This window comes from Anguilla rostrata, chromosome 5, assembly GCF_018555375.3.
Source record: "Anguilla rostrata isolate EN2019 chromosome 5, ASM1855537v3, whole genome shotgun sequence".
Taxonomy (NCBI): domain Eukaryota; kingdom Metazoa; phylum Chordata; class Actinopteri; order Anguilliformes; family Anguillidae; genus Anguilla; species Anguilla rostrata.
In genome coordinates this window covers 64,060,597-64,085,291 of record NC_057937.1, presented here as the reverse complement: position 1 = coordinate 64,085,291, position 24,695 = coordinate 64,060,597, and the positions used below count along the sequence as shown (strand labels likewise).

Sequence of the window (24,695 nt, the reverse complement as noted above, 5' to 3'; positions counted from 1 at the left end):
AAAAAAATGTGATTTGATAGTTGGGTTAAAGTTACATTGGTAACACAATTGTTTCATAAAAATTGACGTTTAGGTCACATATTCAGAATTTCTGGCAAAAAACAAAATTCCAGTGTCTCTTGAATTTGCTAAGCAATTGCATTTGGTGCTACACAATCTGGATGTTTATTGAGTTTGAGAAATAATGGTATCCCTTATTTAAAGCCAAATGTTGATTTAAACATTCATAGGGGTACCTGTAATTGGTGTCATATCTTTGATTTTCTCTTCCTTCAAGAAAAACAGAACTCTGGCTTTATACAAATCATTTATTCCATTTAACAGTCATAATGATGCAGAAGAGGTAGAGGTTTAAACACCCAAGTTCATCCTGTTTAAATAGTCTCTGCCCCCGAGCAGTGCAGGCACTCTCCATTGTTGGTAAACAGGAAACAGCTGATAGCTGGCAAGATTTATCTCCCTTCTCTGTCACACAACTACGTAGTGCAGTGAAATAAGGTCCAAAGGGGGATATTTTTTTGCAGTCGTAGCCAGCCAGCACCTCAGCTGATTGGTTCAGGCCAACGATACGATTGGCCATCATGGGAAGTGCCATTTCTTGGCTTTGGTACTCCATATACTTTATATGGGCCAAATTATTTACTGCAGATTTGCCAAAGATAAACATTTTCAGTCTGTTTTTCATATCAAACGTAACACTCATTCACCGAGTTTCAAAATACCATCAGGAAACTTTTATTTTGTCTTCAAAAGTCTGATGTTCCCCATTCACTTTCATGAGAGCTCCAGTGTTTCGCCCTCAACAGCACAGACATGCACAGTACAGGCTTACTTCCAGGGCTTCATAGCTTAGACTAGCTGAGGGCGTGCTGGCTGGTCTGGTTAGCAAGGGAGTCTATGATCAAGGGGGATGTTAAACGAGAGTTCCTTCCTCAGTGCAGTGTACTAGAGAAGCCGAGTGGGTCCGATTCTTGTGAACTCTCCAAATTCATAGAGGAAGTAGTATTCTGAAATGAATGCAAGGCAAAGAGGTACATTTACAACCTTTGCACAAGTATTTTTTTTCCATAGAGTAATCAAGTCTAATCAAATATTGTTTAATCTTTCATTAATGAAGTGGTAAAATGACAAGGGGATGACCCACATTGTGCTGAAAATGAAATGTGACACAATCAGTGATAGGTGTTTGGGATGCTGCTAGATTGGACAACTTAATGAACATATTCCTTCACAATTTCTTACCGACAAATCCACTGGCCGACTCATTTGCAATGTCATAATGTTGTTTATTGCAAGTGCGGGTTCAGTATTTATAGAAATATTCACATATTAAGATTGATGATTCATATCCAGCAAGTTCCACGATGGATTACAGTCTGACTACAGACAACCTTGCAAAGACCATTCTGAATTGACTTGCAAACTTGCCATCTTGTCATGTAGTGCACAATCTGTTGTTGGAAATCAGGGACATCAGGCTCCTATTGTAAAACCTGCAGTATGCATCCCCTTAATAAAGCTGCTGATGGTATCAGCATCTCTCAAATACAGCAGAGCTACTTGTACATTAGACATTACGGTATTTATTCAAATTCAATCAGACATCCAAAACATGATATAAAAAGTGTTACTGTCTGTGATTCCACGTCCCCTCCAAATCACATAGTGGCAGGCAGATTCACACATTTCATGATCAAAGCATAATCATGTATGTCAATTAGCGCATAAACATCTTATACACGCAGACACATGGACTTGTGCACACACATATATACACACATATATGTGCACACACAAATATACACACATACGTGTGCACACACAAGGCACACAGCCACAGATGTACACATACACACATACTTAAGACAAACACAAACGCAAACTTAAGAGACAAATGCACAGGCACACACGTCTGCATACACAGAGATGCAGGCATGACCGAATGCACTCAGACAACACACACTGACACACTCCAACACACAGTCGTTACACAGCCACACACACTCACTCATTGCAGACACATACACACTCACACACACAGACACACACATACACTTTGCGCACAGAAACACACAGTCGCAGTACAAAGATAGAGAGACACTCATTGCACATACGTGCACACAGTCACACACACACACACACTCATTGCATGCACGCGCACACACATACACACACACATTGTGCACACATGCACATGGGCGCGCGCACACACACACACGCAGAGTCCCAGGTGTGAGCGGCAGCTGTAAACACAGGTCCCTGGTCTGTACATTTTGTCATGTCACTCGGACATGGTTCACTCAGATTTACTACAAAATCAAACACAATAAAGACAAAGATCTTACATGGGTGAAGGCGGGGCTTATGGGCGGGGCTTTGATCTGGGGTTTCTGCCCCTCAGGACACACTGTTGAGCAATGTACCACACATCTGGCTGCTATTTGGCCTGCCCCAACCCCATGCACAGCCCCATATTTTCAGGCGATGCTTGTTTTCAGTCCCCTTCCCTTGCCCCGCCCCCTTTCCACTGGCCCAACCCCTCAGTACATCTTCTGTCGGCTTGGAAGCACCGCCTCTTTCAGGAAGGAGAACACATTCAGAATCCCAGAGCGCTTGCCCCTTTTCCCTTTGGTGAAGTAGTTTGATACCACATCATCTGGAAAGAGAGGCGGGTGGGGAGGGGGGGGGGGGGGGCAGTAGGACAGGAGAAACCGCACATTAACAAAAGAAGCGGTCTGTAGTTAAGGGGGGGCGGGGTGTGCATAAAGCACCACACACTAGCGTAAGAAGGTGGGGCTTGAGGAAACATTCCATTTAAACTGGGTAAGACACCTGACTGCCCTGTGCTATGATCACTAAAATTGATAACCCATGTATGTGGTACCTGCTGTATCAAAGGCATGGGGTGTCAAACTCCAGTCCTGGAGGGTTGCAGTATTTGCACATATTTGTGGTTTCCTTTCAATCACCAACGAGTTAAATCCTTGAGAACAACGTGTGGACTCTTTAGCCAATCACTGACTTAAATGAATCACTGGTGTTGAAACACCAAAAGCCAGCATATGCTGCAACCCTACAGCACTGGAGCTTAGCAGGTGTGTGTGGTCTAAAGCAGTGGTAACCAGTCCTGTTCCTGCAGATTGACCATTAGCTTCATTGAGCTGCTTCTATTAGCAGCTCAATAAAAATCTCTAGCTGGTTGAGGTGTGCTTTGTTAGGGTTTTCACTCCAATTCCAACAAAGCACACCTCATTCAACAGCTAGAGATCTTTGTTGAGCTCATCATTAGTAGATTCTGGTGTGCCAAATTAGGGTAGAAATGAACCTACAGGATGGTACAGCTCCAGGAACAGGGTTGGTTACCACTGGTCTAAAGAGTCTGTGGCTGTCTCCAGCATTGAAAAGAAGAGGGAGGGTGGCCAAGGGGTGAGAGGTCAGGGGTGAGGGCCACTCACCTCCTTGCTGCATGGTGGATGGGAGAACATTCTCGCCAGCAGAGAGGGACACAAAAAATGAAAAGGGGATGATCCACAGGCAGATGGTGAAATATGCCAGAACCTGAAGAGGAAGAACAAATTAAAGATTGGATACTTGACCTACCACAGTTTTGAGTCAGATAGTGTTGTATTCAAACAGGCGGCCAGCTAAATATTAACTTTAAAATGAAAGAGCAAGTTACATATGCTGGAAATACCTTGCACCAAAATAATTAAATCTGAAAATATTAGGGACTGCTGGATGGCATCTCCATAGTGCAACGTGCAAATGGCAGTGGGAGGTTTCAGTCAGATTAACTCCGCTGGTTGATTGGGCACCGTGGACTGCATGTCAAAGCTGCATATGAAAGGTCTTCCTCTGACTCTACAGCCAGCTTAGCTGTAGTCTGTGGTGTGAAAAGAAGCAGCTGGCAATGCCATGTGTTTTGGAGGAGAATCATGGATGCCTACACGATCCTGAATTGGCAGTGGGGTGTGCAGAATAAAGGCGAATGTGGTTGCATTATTGGCCATTCAGAGCTGGGGTTGGAGTTGAATTTAGTCAGCCCCAAGTTGGGCGCCAAATGAAAAAAAGGGCTGACAATGTTAGCCATCCCAGTTTCATTCAAAGACAGAAACTAATGTGACTCCGTAAATTGGCTAACAAGCCAATTAACATTCATAATAAGTTTCACTGAACAAGAGTGTAATGTTAAAATAATTTTTATTTATCAATATGTATACTTGATACATACAGAATAAATGCACTACTGGTCAAAAAGTTTTAGTGCTGCCATTTCAGTACTCTGTACATAGTGAACAGTCTGAAGTTAAAGAATCTTTTATTTCACAAGACAGTGACCTACACTTTGGAGTTAATAAAAAAAACATATTTTGCTAAATAAACAGGTGAACAAATTATTTACATTTTTCAACAAATTAAGTAAAATCAAGCTAGTTTGGGATGAAATGGACAGAAATGTCAAGGAGAAGCAAGCCACAAGTTTCAGCAAATCTGTGGAAACTTCTAAAGCAGTGTTGGTGTGAACTTTCAGAACGTTACGACTGCCCTTGTAGGAAAAATGACAGAAATATGTTCAGCAGTTACTGCAGCAAAAAGTGACTTTTTATTAATCTAAGATCCAGATATTTTTTACGTAAAATAAAATGTGTTTATCTCCGACTGCTTGAAAATTATGGGTGTACTAAAACTTTTGACCAGGATTGTATACCTAGGGATACAACCATGCAAACAAACTAAGCATTTACATAATTTCCATGGTTTAAATAAGCAGTTTTGGTTAAAAATAATTTGACAGCTACATGTTCCTTTCTTTTCTGACTTGGTTGTTGAGTCTGAAAAGTGCTTTTACAACATGCTCATTGAACTTGATGCCCTCGGGCTGAATTTGATTTTGGCCTTACTGCCTTTTGATTTGTTCTTGGTGCTCTATTAAATTTCGGCTTTGTCTTGCCCAACAACTACTGTAATTAGAGGCCTATTATGAGGCATTAGCTAACTAGGTAACATTAATTGATCAACACATCCCTGTAGCCCTTGGATATTACTTAAATACCCATACCTGGGGAAATCAGCAATAGTTGCTTTCAACATAGATTGCTTTAGTCAGGTTTAATTACATACATATCTGGATAACGGTCTTGATTTTCAGATGTGCAATCGAGCCTGACATGCGAGACAGGCTACATAGCAACCACAGCAAGCAGAATTTACTGCCTGCAGCTAATCAGACAGGTAGGCTTCCAATAGGCAAACCAGACCTCTAGCTTGCCAACCAATTACCCATTGCTACGCCTGCAGTTCTCTTATACTCAGTCACAAAAATTAACAACAGCCAATTTGAGCACACTGCCATGTGCAGTTGTAATGATAAACCTATACAAGTAGTAAAAACAGCTAGCATAATACATTGACTTTGGCTGCTTAAATAGGTACATACGTAGCAGGCTAACTAACCAGCTAATGAACAAATCGTACAGGAGCTGCTTGTACGGCTCAGGGGCTGCTGGGAGGGTCATCCTGTTAAGGCACCATTCTGGTTTACAGATGAGCCCCACAGCCCAGGATCCAGCCCTGACTGTGGCCTGACTGGGATCTACATCTCAACTTTCTCTAACGACATCTGCTGGTCACTCAGATGACTGCGGTTTCCCAAATTAATATGAAACTCCTGGTGGCCAGAGTGTGAGTAGCACCTCCTGAATCTCTCACCAGCTGAAATGGCCTAATTACATCCAGCCAGCCCAAATCAATAAAATGCAGTTAACATGTTCTGCGGGGGCTGTGAGAACACAAACATAAATGCTATTTTAATGCCAGACAGGAATCCATTTTCCTGCCCGCAGAAGATTTTTCTAAAATAAATAATCATGTGCATCCTTACCTCAGAGAAGGGATAATACTCTTCTGCAAAGTACTGGAATGCCATGTAGTGGTTTACCACCACAAGCGCTGGACAAAGGAGAAAGCACCAGTTAAACCTGAGACCTCACATTGGTGTAAGGAAGGCGTGGGCAATTTCGGTCCTGGAGGACCACAGTGTATGCAGGTTTTTGTTTCCACCAATTACCCTAGCTAAATGAGATGATTGGCTGTATACACCAACACTGGTTCGCTCGTAGATTAGATTGCAGTAAAATATTTCATATCTACCAATGAAAGAACAGCCTTCAGCTGTCAGTCATGCTCTAATCAATAAATGTATATAAATGCCAGATGGAGTAAATGTTACAGCTAATTCAGTAATTATGGCCAGAAAATTACATGAAAACCAGAAAATATACAGGCGTAATCAGCGTGTGTTGTGTCATCAGCGCGTAGTGTGTAATCAGGGTGTAGTGTGTAATCAGAGTGTGTTGTGTCATCAGCGCATAGTGTGTAATCAGGGTGTAGTGTGTCATCAGCACGTAGTGTGTCATCAGGGTGTAGTGTGTAATTGGCATGTGATGTAGGGATGTGTGTAATCCGGGCATAATGTGTAATCAGGGTGTAGTGTGTAATCAGCATGTGTTGTGTCATCAGCACATAGTGTGTAATCAGGGCGTAGTGTGTAATCAGGGTGTAGTGTGTAATCAGCATGTGTTGTGTCATCAGCACATAGTGTGTAATCAGGGCGTAGTGTGTAATCGGCATGTGATGTAGGGATGTGTGTAATCAGGGCATAATGTGTAATCAGCACATAGTGTGTAAGCAGGGCTTGGTGTGTAGTCAGAGAGTAGTGTGTAATCAGCGTGTAGTGTGTAATCAGGGCGTAGTGTGTAATCAGGGTATAGTGTGTAATCAGGGCTTAGTGTGTAATCGGCATGTGATGTAGGGATGTGTGTAATCAGGGAGTAGTGTGTAATCAGGGTGTAGTGTGTAATCAGGGCTTAGTGTGTAGTCAGAGAGTAGTGTGTAATCAGCGTGTAGTGTGTAATCAGGGCTTAGTGTGTAATCAGGGCATAGTTGTAGTGTGTAATCAGGACGTAGTGTGGGAGGCGTGGCTCACCGCAGGACAAGATGAAGTTGGGTGAGGTCAGCAGGATGTAGGGGAAGCTCTGCAGCAGTCCGAAGTAAACCAGGTTTGTGAAGAGGCCAACGGCCACCATCAGAACTGGGAAACCCTCAAACACATACAGACACACCAGCACCACTGTGGAAAACTGTCAAATGAGAAACAAATGTTGAATGAAGACAATCCAAAAGCAAAAACCACACAAGAGTAGAGGGATAAACTATGACCCTCTGAACCAAGTTTACCAGTATCATACACTGTAGGCCTATAATTCAGCATCAAACACGGCATAATTCACTCATTAGTACCACATACATAATTCACACATCAGTATATATACAGCATAATTCACACATCAGAATCATATACTGTATAATTCACTTACCAATATCATATACTTTATAATTCGACTAGTCGCAACTGTGTATTCCTCTATTAATTCAGCCAGATAATAAAGACCTGCAGCTGGAGACAAAAAAAAATCAATCAAAGCTAATATGTACCAACATCTTCCACAAAAGACAAACAGATGGCATGTAACATAACTGCAACAGAAAACAAACAAACACACACACAAATAGTTTCACTAGTGAGAATTACAACTATTGATTCTGTTATAACATTTATAAAATAATTAGAGTATATATTCGAATACCTAATTTTGTACTAATACACAATTCCATTTGATCTTCAAAGCTCCCAGTACGAGTGCACACGCCTACGGCGACGTCCCCGTGCTGTTTGTAATTATACCAGCAACGTTCATCCCGCCAAACAGAAAAGTGGAGCATAGGAAACACGACCACGACACGCCAGTCATATGTCACGGATTTTTATCTCCTCCGGATTAGCCTCGCCTACGTGGACCTAAACGCTCAGTGCTACACACGTCGGTTTACACCTGCCCTGTTTGTGTAACACGATCACTCTCCAGAATTCACCTTTGGCTTGGGGTACACAGATGGTAGCTCACGCTGTGTACCCCTCAACCGAACCTCGTCCACAAAAATAAAGCATTTCATATGCTCATGGTAAACAGGTCGGCTAGCATGCTACAAAAGGTCTATCTCGATGACACAGCGTTATATATCAATAATTATATTATGCATTATTATACATGCTACATATTATGTTCATAATTAACGTCAAATCTCAAGCATCTTTGCGCTGACAAGCTACCCATTTTAAAAACCCTAATTCGCTAACTTAGTCTAGTCTAGCGAATCAAAGTTAGCCAGCCAAAGTTAACTTACCATAAAAGTCATATTCGTATGGTATTTATTTATCGTATTGCGTTGGTTACTCAATCACTTGCTTGCTAGACAGCGTATTTATATTTTTTTCATGTAGGTCACAGGTAGCAAGTTTGTCTCACAGCCAAAATCAGTCGGGCAGACCCCTTCAGTAATTCTGAGCTGGCCGTGGCAACATGGTTAGCATTAGCTGTGCTACTAACTTACCGATTGCGAGAGTCACAAAGGAGATCTGAATCACCAGAGACAGCCAGCTGAGTAGATAAATAAACCACATCGCTTTTCTTAAATAAAACCGATTATGAATATACAATTCAGCCAATATTTTGCAACGCTTCAGTAATATTTTGGTCAAACTTCCTCCCACTCTATTCTTTAGACGAAGTGGAAAGAAAAGTAAAGCGAATGCTGCAGCAAGAAACAACGGTCTTGAAACTATAGTAGCGCCACCTCTGGAGAGGAGGAATCATAAGCCATATAACCTAACGAAGTACGGTATCGACAGGATCGGTGATTTACCTTTTCTTCCACAGTACAATGCAGGGGTGCTCTGTCTCCTCGGAAAAGGACCGGTGTGGGTGCAAGTTTTTTGTTTTAGCCCAGCACTAAGCGCTATGTACAAAAACTGGAGTTTCCACATGGTAAAACCAGAATGTATACCCTTTAATAAAAACTGAGACGCTGAACTTTAACCACATTTGAATTATTTATGTAAGCCAAATTGAGAAAAAAATGTCAGTTGGTGGAGGCTAAGGGGAAGTTCTTCCCATTAGCTCTGGGTTTATTGAGGCTACTCCAGCAGTGTGTTTCTGGTGGAATATCGTTGTGCACAATTCTATCTCTATTCGTGAAATTGGTGTAATATAATGTTGCCGCATTGGTGAAATAATAGGAAAGGCTTTAACTGACACCAGCAGATGGACAGAGCCAATCCAATAATGGCATTCACATTATGTGTTTGACAGCATGAACTGTCAACTGCTATGCAAGTTCATAAAATGTAGAAACAATCAAATTGTTTGTGAGGACAGTTTGTCGATTATTATAGTGTGGCCACAAGGGGGCATTCAACTACATCGCTATCATTAAAGGGGAGATACATAAAGATACTCATAAAGTGGAATTACAAAAAACAAATGAAGCAGAAACTTGCTTTAAATAATAACCGATTTTATTTAAAAATAAAATGTTTGTAGTGCAGCCTGTACTGCACTCCACACAATCTGTACTGCTCTACACACTGTCTGTACTGCTCTACACACAGCCTGTACTGCTCTACACACAGTCTGTACTGCACTACAGACAGTCTGTACTGTACTCCACACAGTCTGTACTGCACTCCACAGTCTGTACTGCTCCACACACAGTCTGTCCTGCACTACACACCGTCTGTACTGCTCTACTCATAGTCTCTGCTGTAATCCACACAGTCTGTACTACACTATAGACAGTCTGTACTGTACTCCACACAGTCTGTACTGCACTCCACAGTCTGTACTGCTCCACACACAGCCTGTACTGCTCTACACACCAACTTTACTGCACTACAGACAGTCTGTACTGTACTCCACACAGTCTGTACTGCTCTACACACAGTCTGTATTGCATTACAGACAGTCTGTACTGTACTCCACACAGTCTGTACTGCTCTACACACAGTCAGTACTACACTGCACACAGCCTGTACTGCACTCCACAGAGTATGTACTGCACTGTAGTCTGTACTGTACTCCACACAGCCTTTACTGCTCTACACATAGTCTGTACTGCACTCTACACAGTCTGTACTGCACTATAGTCTGTACTGCACTCCACACAGTCTGTACTGCACTATAGTCTGTACTGTACTCCACACAGCCCCTCTTCTGGCCAGTACACAGCCAGCTACAGATGAACAGAGACCAACACAATGTTGACAGCACCCTAAAATGGCCATCCTTATTGATTCCAATGGTAAATGCCTTAACTATAGACAACAACCTCCCTCACAACTCAATATGCCTCAGCCTGCCCCAGCCTGAAGGACAGTGAGTAAACATCTAACAATGAAGGATCATTATACATTATAAATATTAGAATTAATAGAATTGAATATTTAATCGTTAATAAATGTTATATCACTATTTTTATTTATGCTGCTATTGTTGTTGCTATTTACATTTTCTTATTGTTACTATGATTGATCGTTGTTATAATTACGCTCTGGCAATATGTAATTTGAAATATGTCATGGCAATAAAGTATTTGAATAGAGAGGGAGAGAGAAGGGGGGGTGTGAGACAGACAAATAGACACAGTAGAGAGAAAGACAGAGAGAAAGTAAAGGAGTGGTAAAGAGTTTGTGATGGGGCCATATGTCTACTGACTGCTCTCCTGTTTTTATTTGTAATTACATCTAGGCATTTAAGAGAGACATCCTTATCTAAAAAAAAAGGTTCATACAAAAGCTATAGAAAGATCTTTAATCTCAAGAGACCCCACAGTTAAATGAATGAACACCTGAGAGTAAATAAATATAATGTGGAAAGGAGGAGGACATTGCAGTAGCTTTGTGGGGTATAAGTGTCAGCCAAAACCATGAGAAGCTGAGGAGCTTCCATTCATACCCATGTGACGAAAAGGACATGGATAAATATTTTATTTGATAGGATTAAGAAAGGCAACAAAGCATACAAATCACAATAAACTTGTGTTACAATAAACTGTTAAATACAAGGGTAGAGCTACCCATTGAGCTAGATTATAAATGACAAAAATACAGAATAGATTGTGCCAATAACAAGATGATTCAAAAACATATCAACAAACCTGCCAAAATTAGTCAAATTAAAGATACTTGATTATTTGATTATTGATTATTTACAAACAACAATGTAATCCAGAAATAAATTAAACATCATAATTGTGCAGGACTTTGCCAAATTGAGTAGTTTTAAAAGAGCGGACATTGATGCTTCTCGCATAATTAGGAACGTGTGTTAAAATTTAGACCTGGGCCAAATAATTATTTGGCATTCTTTGAAAATGCTCTGCGGGACCCAGAGAATATTCAGTGAGAAACGTGTTAGAAATCCAAAACTAGGGATCACATGACAGAAGTGCCCTGAATGTTAGTGAGAATGAAAGCATGTGTTCTTTTATTTCTTTACTCAGCAGGAACGTCTTAACTGGTACAAAAGGAGTAAAAGCAGTTCAGATGCTGCATCGTGAGGGGCAGTTTGCTCTTTATGGGGGGGGGGGGGGGGGGGCTCAGTCCGAGTGTGCAATAGGGGAGATTATGAGTGGAGCCTCGTTCTTGCCAGACTTATTGGTGCAGGGGCTAAAGAAGGGGTGAATGGTGTCAGTGAAGGAGTCGATGAAGGTGTAGATGTGCAGCCTGGCGTCCACGTTGTAGAAGGACACTTGGCCCTTCTGGTAGTCCAGGTAGATGCCGATGCGGCGGGGCTTCTGCGCCAGGCCCAGGCTGGTGGACGGGTCGGTGCGGAAGGCGTACTCGCTCTTGTCCCGCAGACTCAGGAACCAGTACCCATGGGCGGGGCTCACAGTGATCTTGCCCTTGCGGTTGACGGAGTGGCTGGCCACGCCCAGATCCCAGTCCGTCTTCCCCCCCACTTCCACCTCCCAGTAGTGCCTCCCACCAGTGAAGCCTTGCTGGCCCAAAACGCACACTACACGGTCGAAGCGCTCTGGGCAGTCTGGGACAGGCTGATGCCGCTCCCCACACTTCACCTGCTTCCTGTCGTCTGACAGGATGAGGCGGGGGTGCGCTGTACTGGGGTCCAGCGTCACATCCACTGCGGAAAAGGGGAGGAGAGGGGAGGGTGGGACATGAAAATGAAGTTTAAAACAGTCTGCCTTCTCTCAGTCTGAGTTACATTCTTGAGTCTCTACAGCTCAAAGTCTGGGAAAAAATATGAGATCTGTTGGCAGGCTCCTATACTCCGATTGGACCTGTCTGTTAGCCTCAGTTTCATCACATCACATCACAGCCCTGCAGCACTGCCAGTGTGAAAGAGTCTCCTAAAGACTCTGGAGTGAAAGAGAATATTTACAAGCAAGATCACAACAATATCTTAAATTTCAGCAGTTTACCCTTTGATTGTGCTGCAAAAATAGTGCCAGAAGCAATGCAGCTGTTTCTGTGACAAACAAAATACCAAGTTGTAGGCAGCAATACTTTAATATTGCTCATAACTGGAGGAAAATGACTGGATTGTTTCTCTCTGTTTTACGACTTATGGACAATCTTATGGAACTCTCTAAATGCAATGAAATTCATAATAATAAGTAGCATTTAGTGTATGGATGTGATACACATACCTGCATATTCTTGCATCCTTTTCACCTCTACAATGAGAAAAAAAAGATAATTTAAGGAAGGTCTTATTTCTGAAGCTCTGAAGTAATGTATTTAAATCTAATATGACATAATCTAATTTGAATTCTAATTTGAATTCAATCATAGATTTAAATCCAATACGATTTTTTATAAATGATGAACAGGGCCTGGGTTTATGAGCAGGTAGAGCTGGAGGGACATACTCGGCTGGTGTCTTAGGAGGGAATGTTCCGCGGGAGGCCGCAGACCTGTTCAAAAAGCAGATCAAAAAAAGCAACTATAAAATCACGTCCACCACGTTTACAGCTTAAATAAAATCAAATCTATCAAAGGCACACAGCTACTGTAAAATCACATCTAATTATGCGCTAATATCTGTATTTCTCCACCACAGATTAAACTGTTTTATAGTGACTTTCACACATATTCAGCTTGTGGACCAGATTAATCCATTTACAACAGATGATTTTAAGATATTTAAGAATAATACCAGTTAACACTGTGTGAGTAGGGGATCATTAATCACCCTAATTAGTGCTGTCTCAGTACAGTGCATGAGATGTGTGTGAGACTGGCTTAACCACATTTGAAAAACTTGCTGTGTGGTACCATTAACAATGGTAAATCAAAACCCACTCCTCTGTGCAGACCACACTCCAGCCCAGGGGTGTCCAATCTTATCCAAAAAGGAAAAAGGGGCTGTGTTGGTGCAGGTGTTTCCTTCAGCCCAGCATTACGACACCTGATTAAACTAGTTAACTAATCATGGTCTTCAATCAAGACCTTGATAAGTAGAATCAGGTGTCATAGTGCTCGGCAAGAACAAAAACCTGCACCCACACCGGCCCTTTTCGGATAAGATTGGACACCCCTGCTCAAGCCCCTTTCACACATGAACACACAATATTGGCAGGTTCAGCTATCCAGGCAAGGTATTCATTTTTCTAGTTCATACATAGATCACATATAAGGAAAAATTCAATGTTGAGTCTGTTCACGCATGAACATGTTATGCCACTTGTAACAGAAACAGGATGACATAAGCTTCACATGCTTTGCCATTCTAATCAAAGTGGATTTTTGCCAAAATTTCTAATAATAATAAAAAAACCTAGGAGAGATTTTTGTTTTAATTTACTCATGCTGAGCAACTAGAGCGTAACATATTGTTTTCTTCAAAAACTTTTTATTCAAATGAATCCTTTCTCTTTGAATCTCGCAATGCAACCAATTATGACCAATAAACAATACAAATATCAAACACAAAAAATATGATTGGCAAAGAAACCCCTGTTGTAAGTATTTTGTAGTGGTTCAAGTTTGGGTTGTACAGCCAGTAGTAACTCTTTTGAACTTGTCCCTCTTTTCATTCATAGTCTTGTAGTTAAGAAGTTGCACCCAGTCAATATTACTTAAATTTTCTGGTATCTTTTAGAAATTGGCTAATCTAAAATAAAAAATTCTGGCTGTAGAGGAGGCCTTGTTAATTTGCCATAATACATCAATACTAACTGCAGAATGATTGCTAGTCCAAAGAGGCTCAATCGCCTCTATGCTACAACTTCTGTCAGGATCATTACATAGCACCAGATCCAGAATTGATTTCCCTCTTGTAGGCTGATTGACATACAGTGCCAAAAAATGTCATTTATAACATCTAAAAATTCTTCCTCACTTTTTCATTTTCTGTCATCAATTCCCGATTAACAGCAGGGTAATTGAAGTCACCCATAATAATTGTCTCACTTTTCTGACAAACTTGTTTTATGCTTCCAAAGAGCACTTACTAGAGTTCACAATACTGTCTGAAGCTGACGATTGGTAACACATGCCTACCGTAAGGCCCTTCTCATGTTCCCCTATGAGCTTAATCTGAATATCCTCAATAGGCATGAGCTGGTCAATTTCTGAACATTAAAAGTTTCATTAACATATAGAGCTACACCCCCAACTCTCTTACTGAATTTATTCTTTCTAATGAGTTTGTACCCCTCTATATTATATTCATCCCCATCCTCCTCCCCAAGCCATGTCTATGTAATCCCAACTATGTCATAGCCCCCACTATTCATAGCAGCCTCAAGTTCCAAAAATGTATTTGTTATACTTCTAGCATTTAAACAAAGAGCTTTCAGCTCATTACTTCTTCACATGCTCTCCCAATCCCTCATCCCCTGCCGTCCCAAGATACCCTTACTACAACTTTGCTTGAAAAAGATCTCATTTGTGTTTACACTGTTACAGAAAGCCTTGACCACTTCCACCCAGACACCTCCCTACCCCTTTCACTCTTGGACCTCCCTGCCCCCCAATTCCCTAGTTTAAATAATCATGTGCTACCTTAAGCATACGCTGGCCCAGGGCAGCAGTACCCTTCCGGTTCAGGTGGAGCCTGTCACACTTGTACAGGTCACCCCTGTCCCAGAAGGAATCCCCGTGCTCCATAAGCCTGTACCCCTCTTTCCCACACCAGGTTTGTAGCCACATGTTAAACCTCCAAATAAAAGCCTCTGCTTGCATGTGATACCCGCAGTATTCCAATAAAAACAGCCTTCTAATCATCCCTTGATTTAATTGGCTAAAAATTAGTCTTTTCCTCTCCACCTCAGCTGATGTGTGGTGAGTGTTCTGCAGCAAAAAGTCTGCCATGCATCACCGAGGTGGGTGCTACACATTGGCGGTGGCTGAGGTGAGTTTCCCCTGATCATTCTAAAGCATCTGGAAAAGCACTATACAAATGCAATGTTTCATTCACTAATTTAATTCAACAGCAAACAGAACCTTTCTTGTACCTATGACTACTTGCTATTACAATCCCACACCCCCTCTGTGACAGACAGCTTTTTGGCTCACCTTTGAGTTTACAACTTTAAAAAAGGTAGTCTGACCTGGTCGGCCAAAGCGCCATACAAACCAGTTCATTTTCAGCATGCTGAAGCCTTTAGATGGAAAATCGACACATTCTGTTGTTCACACATGACACGTGTGAAAGGGGTTTCTGTGTACACAATCTATGCTCACTGTTCAGTACAGACCACACTCTGTGTACACAATCTACGCTCACTGTTCAGTACAGACCACACTCTGTGTACACAATCTACGCTCACTGCTCAGTACAGACCACACTCTGTACACGATCTACGCTCACTGCTCAGTACAGACCACGCTCTGTACACAATCTACGCTCACTGCTCAGTACAGACCACGTTGTGCGTACACAATATAAACCCACTGCTCAGTACAGACCACGTTGTGCGTACACAATATAAACCCACTGCTCAGTACAGACCACGTTGTGCGTACACAATATAAACCCGCTGCTCAGTACATTTTTTCTCAGTAAATAACAGAATAATATTAGTAAAGGTTGGTCTCAGTGATGATGATATTTACATTAGTAATTAACATTATATTAATTAAAGCTTACTGAGCTCAGGCAGCTTCCTCAGCTCCTCCTGGCATCTCTCAACCAGCTGGGAAAGTGTTCTGAGCATGCTCCCCTCCATAAGGTCAGAGGTCACAGAGACTTGGGACCAGTCCTTGGTGTGAGGAGGAATGCACAGTGTTGGGAAGTTCTGTGAAAAAGAAGAGGTGGCAGGAGTTGGAGACACACAGCAGGACTATCAGTTTCAGTTCATTTATACTTCTTACACAGCTTATTAATATATACATACCACAGTCTCATTACCATGGTTTACTTTTGGTAAGTCATTTCTAAGAATTTATTTTTCCAGTTATAGAAAATATTATAGATTTTGACTGAAGACAATCTTTGCAGAGATTCACAGGTGTGACTTGTAGTCTTAACAATGTTTAAGGTTGTGCAGTCAACACCAGCTTAAATAAGACCCACTTAGAAATGATCTTGAGACAGATCTCAGCTGCGACATCACACAGAGACTGTAGCTGTGTCATCACACAGAGACTGCAGCTGTGACATCATTACATTACATTACATTATAGGCATTTAGCAGATGCTCTTATCCAGAGCGACGTACAACAAGTGCATAGGTTCATGATGTAGAGGTGCAAAAGAAACACTAGAGTGAAGTAAGGATCGTAGTGCCAGAAGTGACCACATCGATCAGGACTCCAACCCTGTAGAGTAAGCTTGTTCAGCAAGCAAGACTCCTACCAAGTACAAACTAGCACTGGAATCACACCTAATCAAACAAAAAACAATCCTGCCAGATACACTAACATAATCATTATCCTAACTAGGTACAGTGAGCTGAACTATAGGCTAGGGAGGGCTGGGGAGAGGTGCAGCCTGAAGAGATGAGTCTTCAGTCTGCGTTTGAAAGTGGTGACATTCTCTGCTGTTCTGACCGTCACGGGGAGGTCATTCCACCAGCGAGGGGCCAGGACAGAGAGCAGACGGGAGCGGGAAGTACAGACGCGAAGAGGGGGAGGTGCCAAGCGTCCAGAGGTGGCAGAACGGAGAGGTCTGGCTGGTGTGTAGGGTCTGATGATCCTCTGAATGTACCCTGGTGCTGACCCCTTAGCTGCCTGGTATGCAAGCACCAAGGTCTTAAATTTGATGCGAGACATCACACAGAGATTGCAGCTGTGACATCACACAGAGCCAGCAATGTGTAGGCGTGGCCTTAAGTATTTTTTTAATGGTCATTGTGTGGGTGGAGTCATGGGTGTGATGGCGAGGGTGTTTGCACTGAGCACTCACCCTGAGGAAAAGCATGTGGTCCTCGGACTGCACCAGGTGTGTCAGCGCTGCACATCTCTTCTTCAGCTCGCCGATCTCCTGCTCCAGCTCCTGAATCACCCCCTCGGCCTGCCGCTCCGTCACGCGCCGGTTCATCTCTATCACCTCCAGCAGCTCCGCCTGACAGCGCTCCACACTGCTCACCAGCGCAGAGAACGCACGCACGCTGCCCTCCGTCTCACGCTCCGCCCACGTCTGGCACACACAGGGAAGCAGTCTCACAGGTGTACAAGAGAGCAGCTCCCACAGGTGTAGAACTGAGGACCTCCCACAGGTGTAGAACTGAGCACCTCTCACAGGTGTGGAACTGAGCACCTCTCACAGGCGTAGAACAGAGCACCTCCCACAGGTGTTGAACAGAGCACCTCCCACAGATGTGGAACTGAGCACCTCTCACAGGTGTAGAACAGAGCACCTCCCACAGGTGTGGAACAGAGCACCTTCCACAGGTGTAATACAGGTTACAGGTGTAGTATGTGCACCTGCACTGCCTGCAGAGTTGTTCCGGCCTTATCCCCAGGTTCAGAAGATGACTGAACCTCAAGAAAAGCAAAGTGGGAAAATTCTGTTCCTTTCAGCTTTATTTGTGAGCGACTAATGTCACCCCCCCACCCCCCCCCATGACCAAAGTCAACCGCAACAATGTCATGGAAAACATCTCTGGAGATTTTATTCTGATCCAGTTTCTGATCAAAAGTTATTTTTATGCATCAGGTGAAATGTGTACGTGTTAATTGGCAGGAGATTGTTCACTGGGGCAGCACACAGATGTAAAGAGGCAGGAGATTGGTCAGTGGGGGAGAACGCAGATGTAAAGTGGCATGGGACTGGTTAATGGGTGAGCACACAGATGTAAAGAGGCATGGGTTTGATCAGTGGGGGAGAACACAGATGTAAAGTGGCATGGGATTGGTCAGTGGGAGAGCACATATCTGTAAAGTGGCAGGTGATTGGTCACTTGCGCAGCACACAGACGTAAAGTGGCAGGGTTTAGTCAGTGGGTTTGGACTCACTTTCATATTCATTATAGAAGCTCTGATCTCCTCCACCTTCCGCTCCCTGTCCCGGATGAGGTCCTGCAGCTCCGCCTCTGAGATACTGAGCTGAGACTGTAAAGAGATCAACCCAGACCCTGATCACCACTCACACTGGGAAACAGTGCAGAGAGATCAACCCAGAGCCTGATCATCACTCACACTGGGAACCAATGCAGAGAGATCAACCCAGAGCCTGATCATCACTCACACTGGGAAACAGTGCAGAGAGATCAACCCAGAGCCTGATCATCACTCACACTGGGAACCAGTGCAGAGAGATCAACCCAGAGCCTGATCATCACTCACACTGGGAAACAGTGCAGAGAGATCAACCCAGAGCCTGATCATCACTCACACTGGGAAACAGTGCAGAGAGATCAACCCAGAGCCTGATCATCACTCACACTGGGTAACAGTGCAGAGAGATCAACCCAGAGCCTGATCATCACTCACACTGGGAAACAGTGCAGAGAGATCAACCCAGAGCCTGATCATCACTCACACTGGGAAACAGTGCAGAGAGATCAACCCAGACCCTGATCATCACTCACACTGGGAAACAGTGTAGAGAGATCAACCCAGAGCCTGATCATCACTCACACTGGGAAACAGTGCAGAGATCAACCCAGAGCCTGATCTTCACTCACACTGGGAAACAGTGCAGAGAGATCAACCCAGAGCCTGATCATCACTCACACTGGGAAACAGTGCAGAGATCAACCCAGAGCCTGATCACCACTCACACTGGGAAACAGTGCAGAGAGATCAACCCAAAGCCTGATCATCACTCACACTTGGAAACAGTGCAGAGAGATCAACCCAGAGCCTGATCATCACTCACACTGGGAAACAGTGCAGAGAGATCAACCCAGAGCCTGATCTTCACTCACACTGGGAAACAGTGCAGAGGTCAACCCAGAGCCTGATCATCACTCACACTTGGAAACAGTGCAGAGAGATCAACCCAGAGCCTGATCTTCACTCACACTGGGAAACAGTGCAGAGGTCAACCCAGAGCCTGATCATCACTCACACTGGGAAACAGTGCAGAGAGATCAACCCAGAGCCTGATCTTCACTCACACTGGGAAACAGTGCAGAGGTCAACCCAGAGCCTGATCATCACTCACACTGGGAAACAGTGCAGAGAGATCAACCCAGAGCCTGATCATCACTCACACTGGGAAACAGTGCAGAGAGATCAACCCAGAGCCTGATCTTCACTCACACTGGGTAACAGTCAGTATGCATAAATGTGTATGTGTTTTCCTGTGCATTGAGCTGGGCGTAGTCTCACCTTTTTGATAAGCCACTCCCTCTTGGCGGGGACGGCAGTGTGCCCGTGGTGCTCCATGGTCTCCATGCAGGCGGCACACACACACTCCTGCTCCGCCCGGCAGAAGAGCTCGAGGCGCTGGCCATGCCGCGGGCAGAGGGGCGTGTCCAGGGAGTCGGCAGGACCACTCAGAGTGTAGCGCCGCGGACCCAGCCCTGAGCCGGGGGGAGGGGCCTCAGGGGCAGGGCTGTGAGAGGGGGCGGGGTTTGAGTAGCAAGCAAGGATTTGGGAGGGGGATGGGCTATGGGAGTGGGTGGAGCATTGTGAGGGGGAGGAGAAATGGGAAGGGGTGGGGCTTTGGTAGGGGGTTGGGCTATCGGATTGGGTGGAGCTTTGTGAGGGGACGGGGTTATGGGTGGGGATGGGGCTTTGGTAGGGGGTTGGGCTATGGGATTGGGTGGAGCTTTGTGAGAGGACGGGGTTATGTGAGCGAATGTCACTCAGGGTGTAGCGCCTGAGAGCCAGTGCTGGGAGAGAGGTAGTTTCCGTGGGAGGGGCTGAGCTGGGGGCAGAGCTGGAGGGTGCAGGGGGTGGAGCCTGTGGTTCACTGGATGAGGGCCTGAGGAACCGCTTCCTCATCTCTGCGAAGAGGTTTCCCGGCAGCTCACCAGGTCTATGCGGCCGCTCCTCAGAGGCTCCGCCCACCGAGACCCCACCCCCTGGGACCCCGCCCACTGGGACCCCACCCACTGGGATCCCGCCTACTGGAAGACTGCCAACTGGGGCTCCACCCACTGGGACCCATCCCACTGGAAGACTGCCAACTGGGGCTCCACCCACTGCAGTCCCGCCCACTGGAAGACTGCCAACTGGGGCTCCACCCACTGCAGTCCCGCCCCCGGACATGCGCTTGAACTGCTCGGTGATCTCACGCAAGGTGCGGTTGATGTGCAGCTCAGGACGCTTCCGGAAGCTCTCCTTGCAGAGCGGGCATTGCCACAGCTTGCTCTGCGCGTCCCAGTACCCCCCGATGCAGGTCTTGCAGAAGCTGTGCCCGCAGGGCGTGGACACCGGGTTACTGAACACATCCAAGCAGATCGAGCAGAGAAACTGCTCCTCCGACAGGAAGCTTCGAGATGACGCCATGGCGACGGCACTGCCAGGGTGCACAGAGAAAGTGTGAGCTGCGTGCATTAAATGCTCAGAGCAAGTTTGGTCAGGAAACTCCTGCAGCAGCCGACCATTGTACATCTTCAGCAACCACATATTCTCATACTCAACCAATCACAGACACACATCACTGATGGAGCGCCTGTGCAGGGCTGCTCTTTGCATGCATTCAGAACTGTGCCCACCTTCCATGACCATTTCACCTGGGGGGGGGGGGGGGTTTCCCTCGTTTAGGAGAGGTTTGCATTGTACTCCCTGTTTGATAGGTTAGCACCTAAAGCCAGTCTAGTCAGCGCCAAAGCAACAACAATTACAGTTTAATTCATTAAAATATTCAATTGAATGAGCTTTCCTGACTGACATACCTGTACAGACTTTAGTGGTCTAAATATTCTATCTTTTGTCATTGTTATTTCTTTGTCACATTTGCTTTAGTAACACTTCATTGGCATGCCAATGAAGTACCTTTAAATGGAAATTGAAATTTATAGAAAGAGATTTGGAGGGAGAGACAGAAGGAAAGAAAACAACAGAGAGTGAGAGAGAAAGCGAGAGAGAGAGAGAGAGAGAGAGAGGGAGAGAGAGAGAAAGAGAGAGAGAGGGAGAGAGAAAGAGAGAGACGAAAATTAAACACACTAAAACACCGTTTTCAAGTGCTGCATGATTTATGGTGAAGTGATAAGAGTTTCCCTGACACCTGGGCAGTCATGTTATATTTTTCAGTCATGTTAATTGCTAGGGCCCAGTTCTGGTAGCAATCACTTTCTCTGTCCCCCCTCTCCCTCTCTCTCTCTCTTTCTCTCTCACCACTACCCCCCCTCGCTCTTACCTCTCTCTCTCTCTCTCCCTCACCCTCTCTCCCTCTCACCTCTCTCACCCTCTCTCTCTCTCACCCCCCCTCCCCTCACTCCCACCCTCTCTCTCTCACCACCCCCCCTCGCTCTTACCTCTCTCTCCTCTCTCTCACCCTCTCTCTCTCTCTCTCCCTCACCCTCTCTCTCTCTCCCTCTCACCCTCTCTCTCTCTCTCCCTCTCACCCCCCCTTGCTCTTACCTCTCTCTCCTCTCTCTCTCACCCTCTCTCTCTCTCCCTCTCACCCTCTCTCACCCTCTCTCTCTCTCTCTCTCTCCCCCCCTCGCTCTTACCTCTCTCCCTCTCTCTCTCTCAATGCTGGAATGAGGTTTGACCAGCTAGACTTTGAGGCGGTGCAACACAGCCTCTGCCATTGAACAAGCTCACCTCAGCAGGAATACCTGAAGCAATGTTTCACACCGTACACACGTGCCCAACACTATCTCTCACCCACACACATACACACACACTCACTCATACAATCACACACACATACACACACAACTCATAAACACACACACACACACATTCACACACTCACATTCACACACAAACATTTTCTCTTAGCTAACTGCCACTAGGGAATTCATGTTCATTAGTGATAAATTAGAGATCTTACATAGATACAGTTCAGCTAAATTAGAGATCTTACATAGATACAGTTAAGGTAGCAAACACTTTATAGATGTTGCCTGGGTATTTTGCAGTGCTGGAGATGTTTTGCATTTTTACCACCTCTTTTCCTTGGTGAGTCGCTACGCAGCATGTGGTAAACATTCAACTGTCAGTGTCAGTGGTTCTGTTTTTGTGGTTAGGAGATAGGGTTATTTTCTTTATTTTTTGGTCTGAAACATGTTTATTATGGCAATGGTGTCATTCACATCTTTCACTGTCACTCCGATCTTTCATTGTTATTCAAACTTTTCATTGTGTCATATAGAGCTTTCCGTCATTTAATTCTCTCGCTGTGCCATTAAAATCTTATTCAAATCTTTTACTGTCTCATTTAGATTTTTCACTGTCATTCAGATCTTTCACTGTGTTATTCAAATCTTTCACTGTCATTCACATCTTTCACTGTGTCATTTAGATCTTTCATTGTCTCTCAGATTTTCTCTGTAGTTCAACATGAATGAAAAAAAACATTCATTGTTTCATTCAAATCTTTCACTGTTTCATTCAACTGTTTCACCGAGTAATTCAAATCTTTCACTGTCTCTTTCAGATTTTCTCTTCAACAGGAATGAAAAGACTCCTTTACAAAAGAATTCAGAATATTTTAAATAACAGGAAAGATATCTCCATGGGTCTGAGACAGTTTAGCATAACATAACATAGAGGCAGTAAGTATGTTCTGTGCTGAGCCATCGTTGGGGGGGTTGACCCAAACACCAAGTGGTGCCGGGGGGTGCCGGGGGGGGGGGGGGGTCCTTGTACAGACCAGGGAAAACTTGGTATTTGCAGTCATTTTCTAAAACCAGGTAAGCTTTAGCAAAACTGGAAGACCAGGCTGCAGGAGGCTGTTTACCTGCCCTCACTAGTTATTCCAGAAAATCAGCTGTGTCCTCAGCCGGCTATCACCAGCAATCAGCGGCCAGGCAGCTCAGAGCCACAACCAACACAGATTAGAAAATATGTGTGTACGTGAAGCTTTTAAACACAGAGCACCCAAGAGCAGAGAGACCATTTCCCATACAGTATTATCAAAGGACTGACAGACACACACACACAACCCTTCAGTGAGGGCAGAGGTAATAACGCACTCTCTCTCACACGCACACTCACACACACACACACACACACACTCACTCACACTCACACACAATAATATTATCTCTCTCTATTATACACACATGCACACGTATACACACACACACACACACACACACGTCTTTGCATATCTTACTCAAACAAGAGTTCTGTTCACATGCCAGGTTACTTTTCTTTTTCTCAACACCAGTTGCTCTTTAACAGAACAAGAATAAAACTCCAATCACTACATAACCCTTTATCCCCATCTGGGGCACTAACCTACATCCACTCTATATCCCTGTCTTGGGAACAAACCTGCAACCCCCGAGAGTCTGGTTGCTGTGCTGAGTTACGCTGTCTGAACCTGAACCTGGTAGTCCCCTGATTCAGCTGAGCACCATGCAGGCAAACTCTGAGCAGATAGCTGAGGTGCCGTATGCTGGATCTCTATCTCCAGCTGCCAATCTATCCAGAATGTTCTGCTGGATTCTGTGGTACCTGATTGACAGTTGGTCCTCCTGCTGGGGGTTTGTAGGGCTGGAGCGCGATGTGGCGGTTCTGTGCGGATGTGCTCTCCAGGTTCCCGGTCCTTCTCCTGTCCTGCCGTGTCGGTGGAGTGTGCAGCGTTTGCTGGCTGTGCCAGAGAGGGCGGGGCCAGGCAGGGCAGGGCCGCATACTTCAGCCTTGTCATTGGTGTCCTTGGCACCTCCTCTCTGCTTTTCAGCACAAACTGGTCAGACCAGCGCCTCAGCCTCTGTGTCAGGCCTGCCGCTGTTCCTGCTTTCTCCACACATCCCGTTCACTGCGCTGCATCACCCACACACCACAGCTTAACACTGAAGAGCATCAAGGAATATTGGCCCTTTGTGGTCATCAAATCACTCATTTTGGTGAGTTATGTTTCATACGTGCTGTTGCAGTAAAACTTCAACTCCCCAACAGGTGACAGTGAAGGGTTTCTCGTCATCCTGGTCTACACCTGTGGCGCAGCCCACACGGTTGTGTTTGGATTGTGGGAGGGAGGACACTGAGCATCAGCACACATATTTGCTGAACATCTTTCTCCTACTGTTTTACTCAAACACACACAGGTACCACACCCCTCTTTACTCAAATACACTGTTAACCACACTATTCTTTACTCAAACACAATGTTAACCACACTATTCTTTACTCAAACACACACTGTTAACCACACTATTCTTTACTCAAACACAATGTTAACCACACTATTCTTTACTCAAACACACACTGTTAACCACATTATTCTTTACTCAAACACACACTGTTAACCACATTATTC

At 44.6% G+C, this 24,695-nt stretch overlaps 2 protein-coding genes across 5 annotated transcripts; both read right to left on the bottom strand.

Moving 5' to 3' along the window:
- Positions 1–294: 294 nt before the first annotated feature.
- Positions 295–8,667, bottom strand: tex261 (testis expressed 261). 3 transcript variants are annotated; one of them, XR_010330337.1, is made up of 7 exons: positions 7,647–7,847; positions 7,377–7,456; positions 6,986–7,139; positions 5,882–5,949; positions 3,456–3,558; positions 2,346–2,656; positions 295–1,007 (listed from the first exon to the last, which is right to left on the bottom strand). XR_010330337.1 is itself a non-coding variant. In XM_064337845.1 (6 exons), the coding sequence occupies exons 1-6, from the start codon at positions 8,519–8,521 to the stop codon at positions 2,541–2,543; spliced, it is 591 nt and encodes a 196-aa protein (XP_064193915.1). In that variant the 5' UTR covers positions 8,522–8,667; the 3' UTR covers positions 1,561–2,540. The 3 variants fall into 3 exon arrangements, 2 of the variants coding, with proteins under 2 accessions (XP_064193915.1, XP_064193914.1); XM_064337845.1 differs by lacking the exons at positions 295–1,007; positions 7,647–7,847 and adding an exon at positions 8,452–8,667 and having other exon boundaries at positions 1,561–2,656; XM_064337844.1 differs by lacking the exon at positions 295–1,007 and having other exon boundaries at positions 1,561–2,656.
- A 2,198-nt stretch (positions 8,668–10,865) lies between these two features.
- Positions 10,866–24,045, bottom strand: LOC135255976 (E3 ubiquitin-protein ligase TRIM39-like). Of its 2 annotated transcripts, XM_064337843.1 has the most exons (8): positions 23,891–24,045; positions 19,640–20,774; positions 18,320–18,415; positions 17,268–17,501; positions 16,011–16,158; positions 12,787–12,831; positions 12,565–12,591; positions 10,866–12,038 (listed from the first exon to the last, which is right to left on the bottom strand). In XM_064337843.1, exons 2-8 carry the CDS (start codon positions 20,762–20,764, stop codon positions 11,494–11,496), a joined length of 2,220 nt encoding a protein of 739 aa, XP_064193913.1. In that variant the 5' UTR covers positions 20,765–20,774; positions 23,891–24,045; the 3' UTR covers positions 10,866–11,493. The 2 variants fall into 2 exon arrangements, with proteins under 2 accessions (XP_064193913.1, XP_064193912.1); XM_064337842.1 differs by lacking the exon at positions 23,891–24,045 and having other exon boundaries at positions 19,640–21,586.
- Positions 24,046–24,695: the final 650 nt, after the last annotated feature.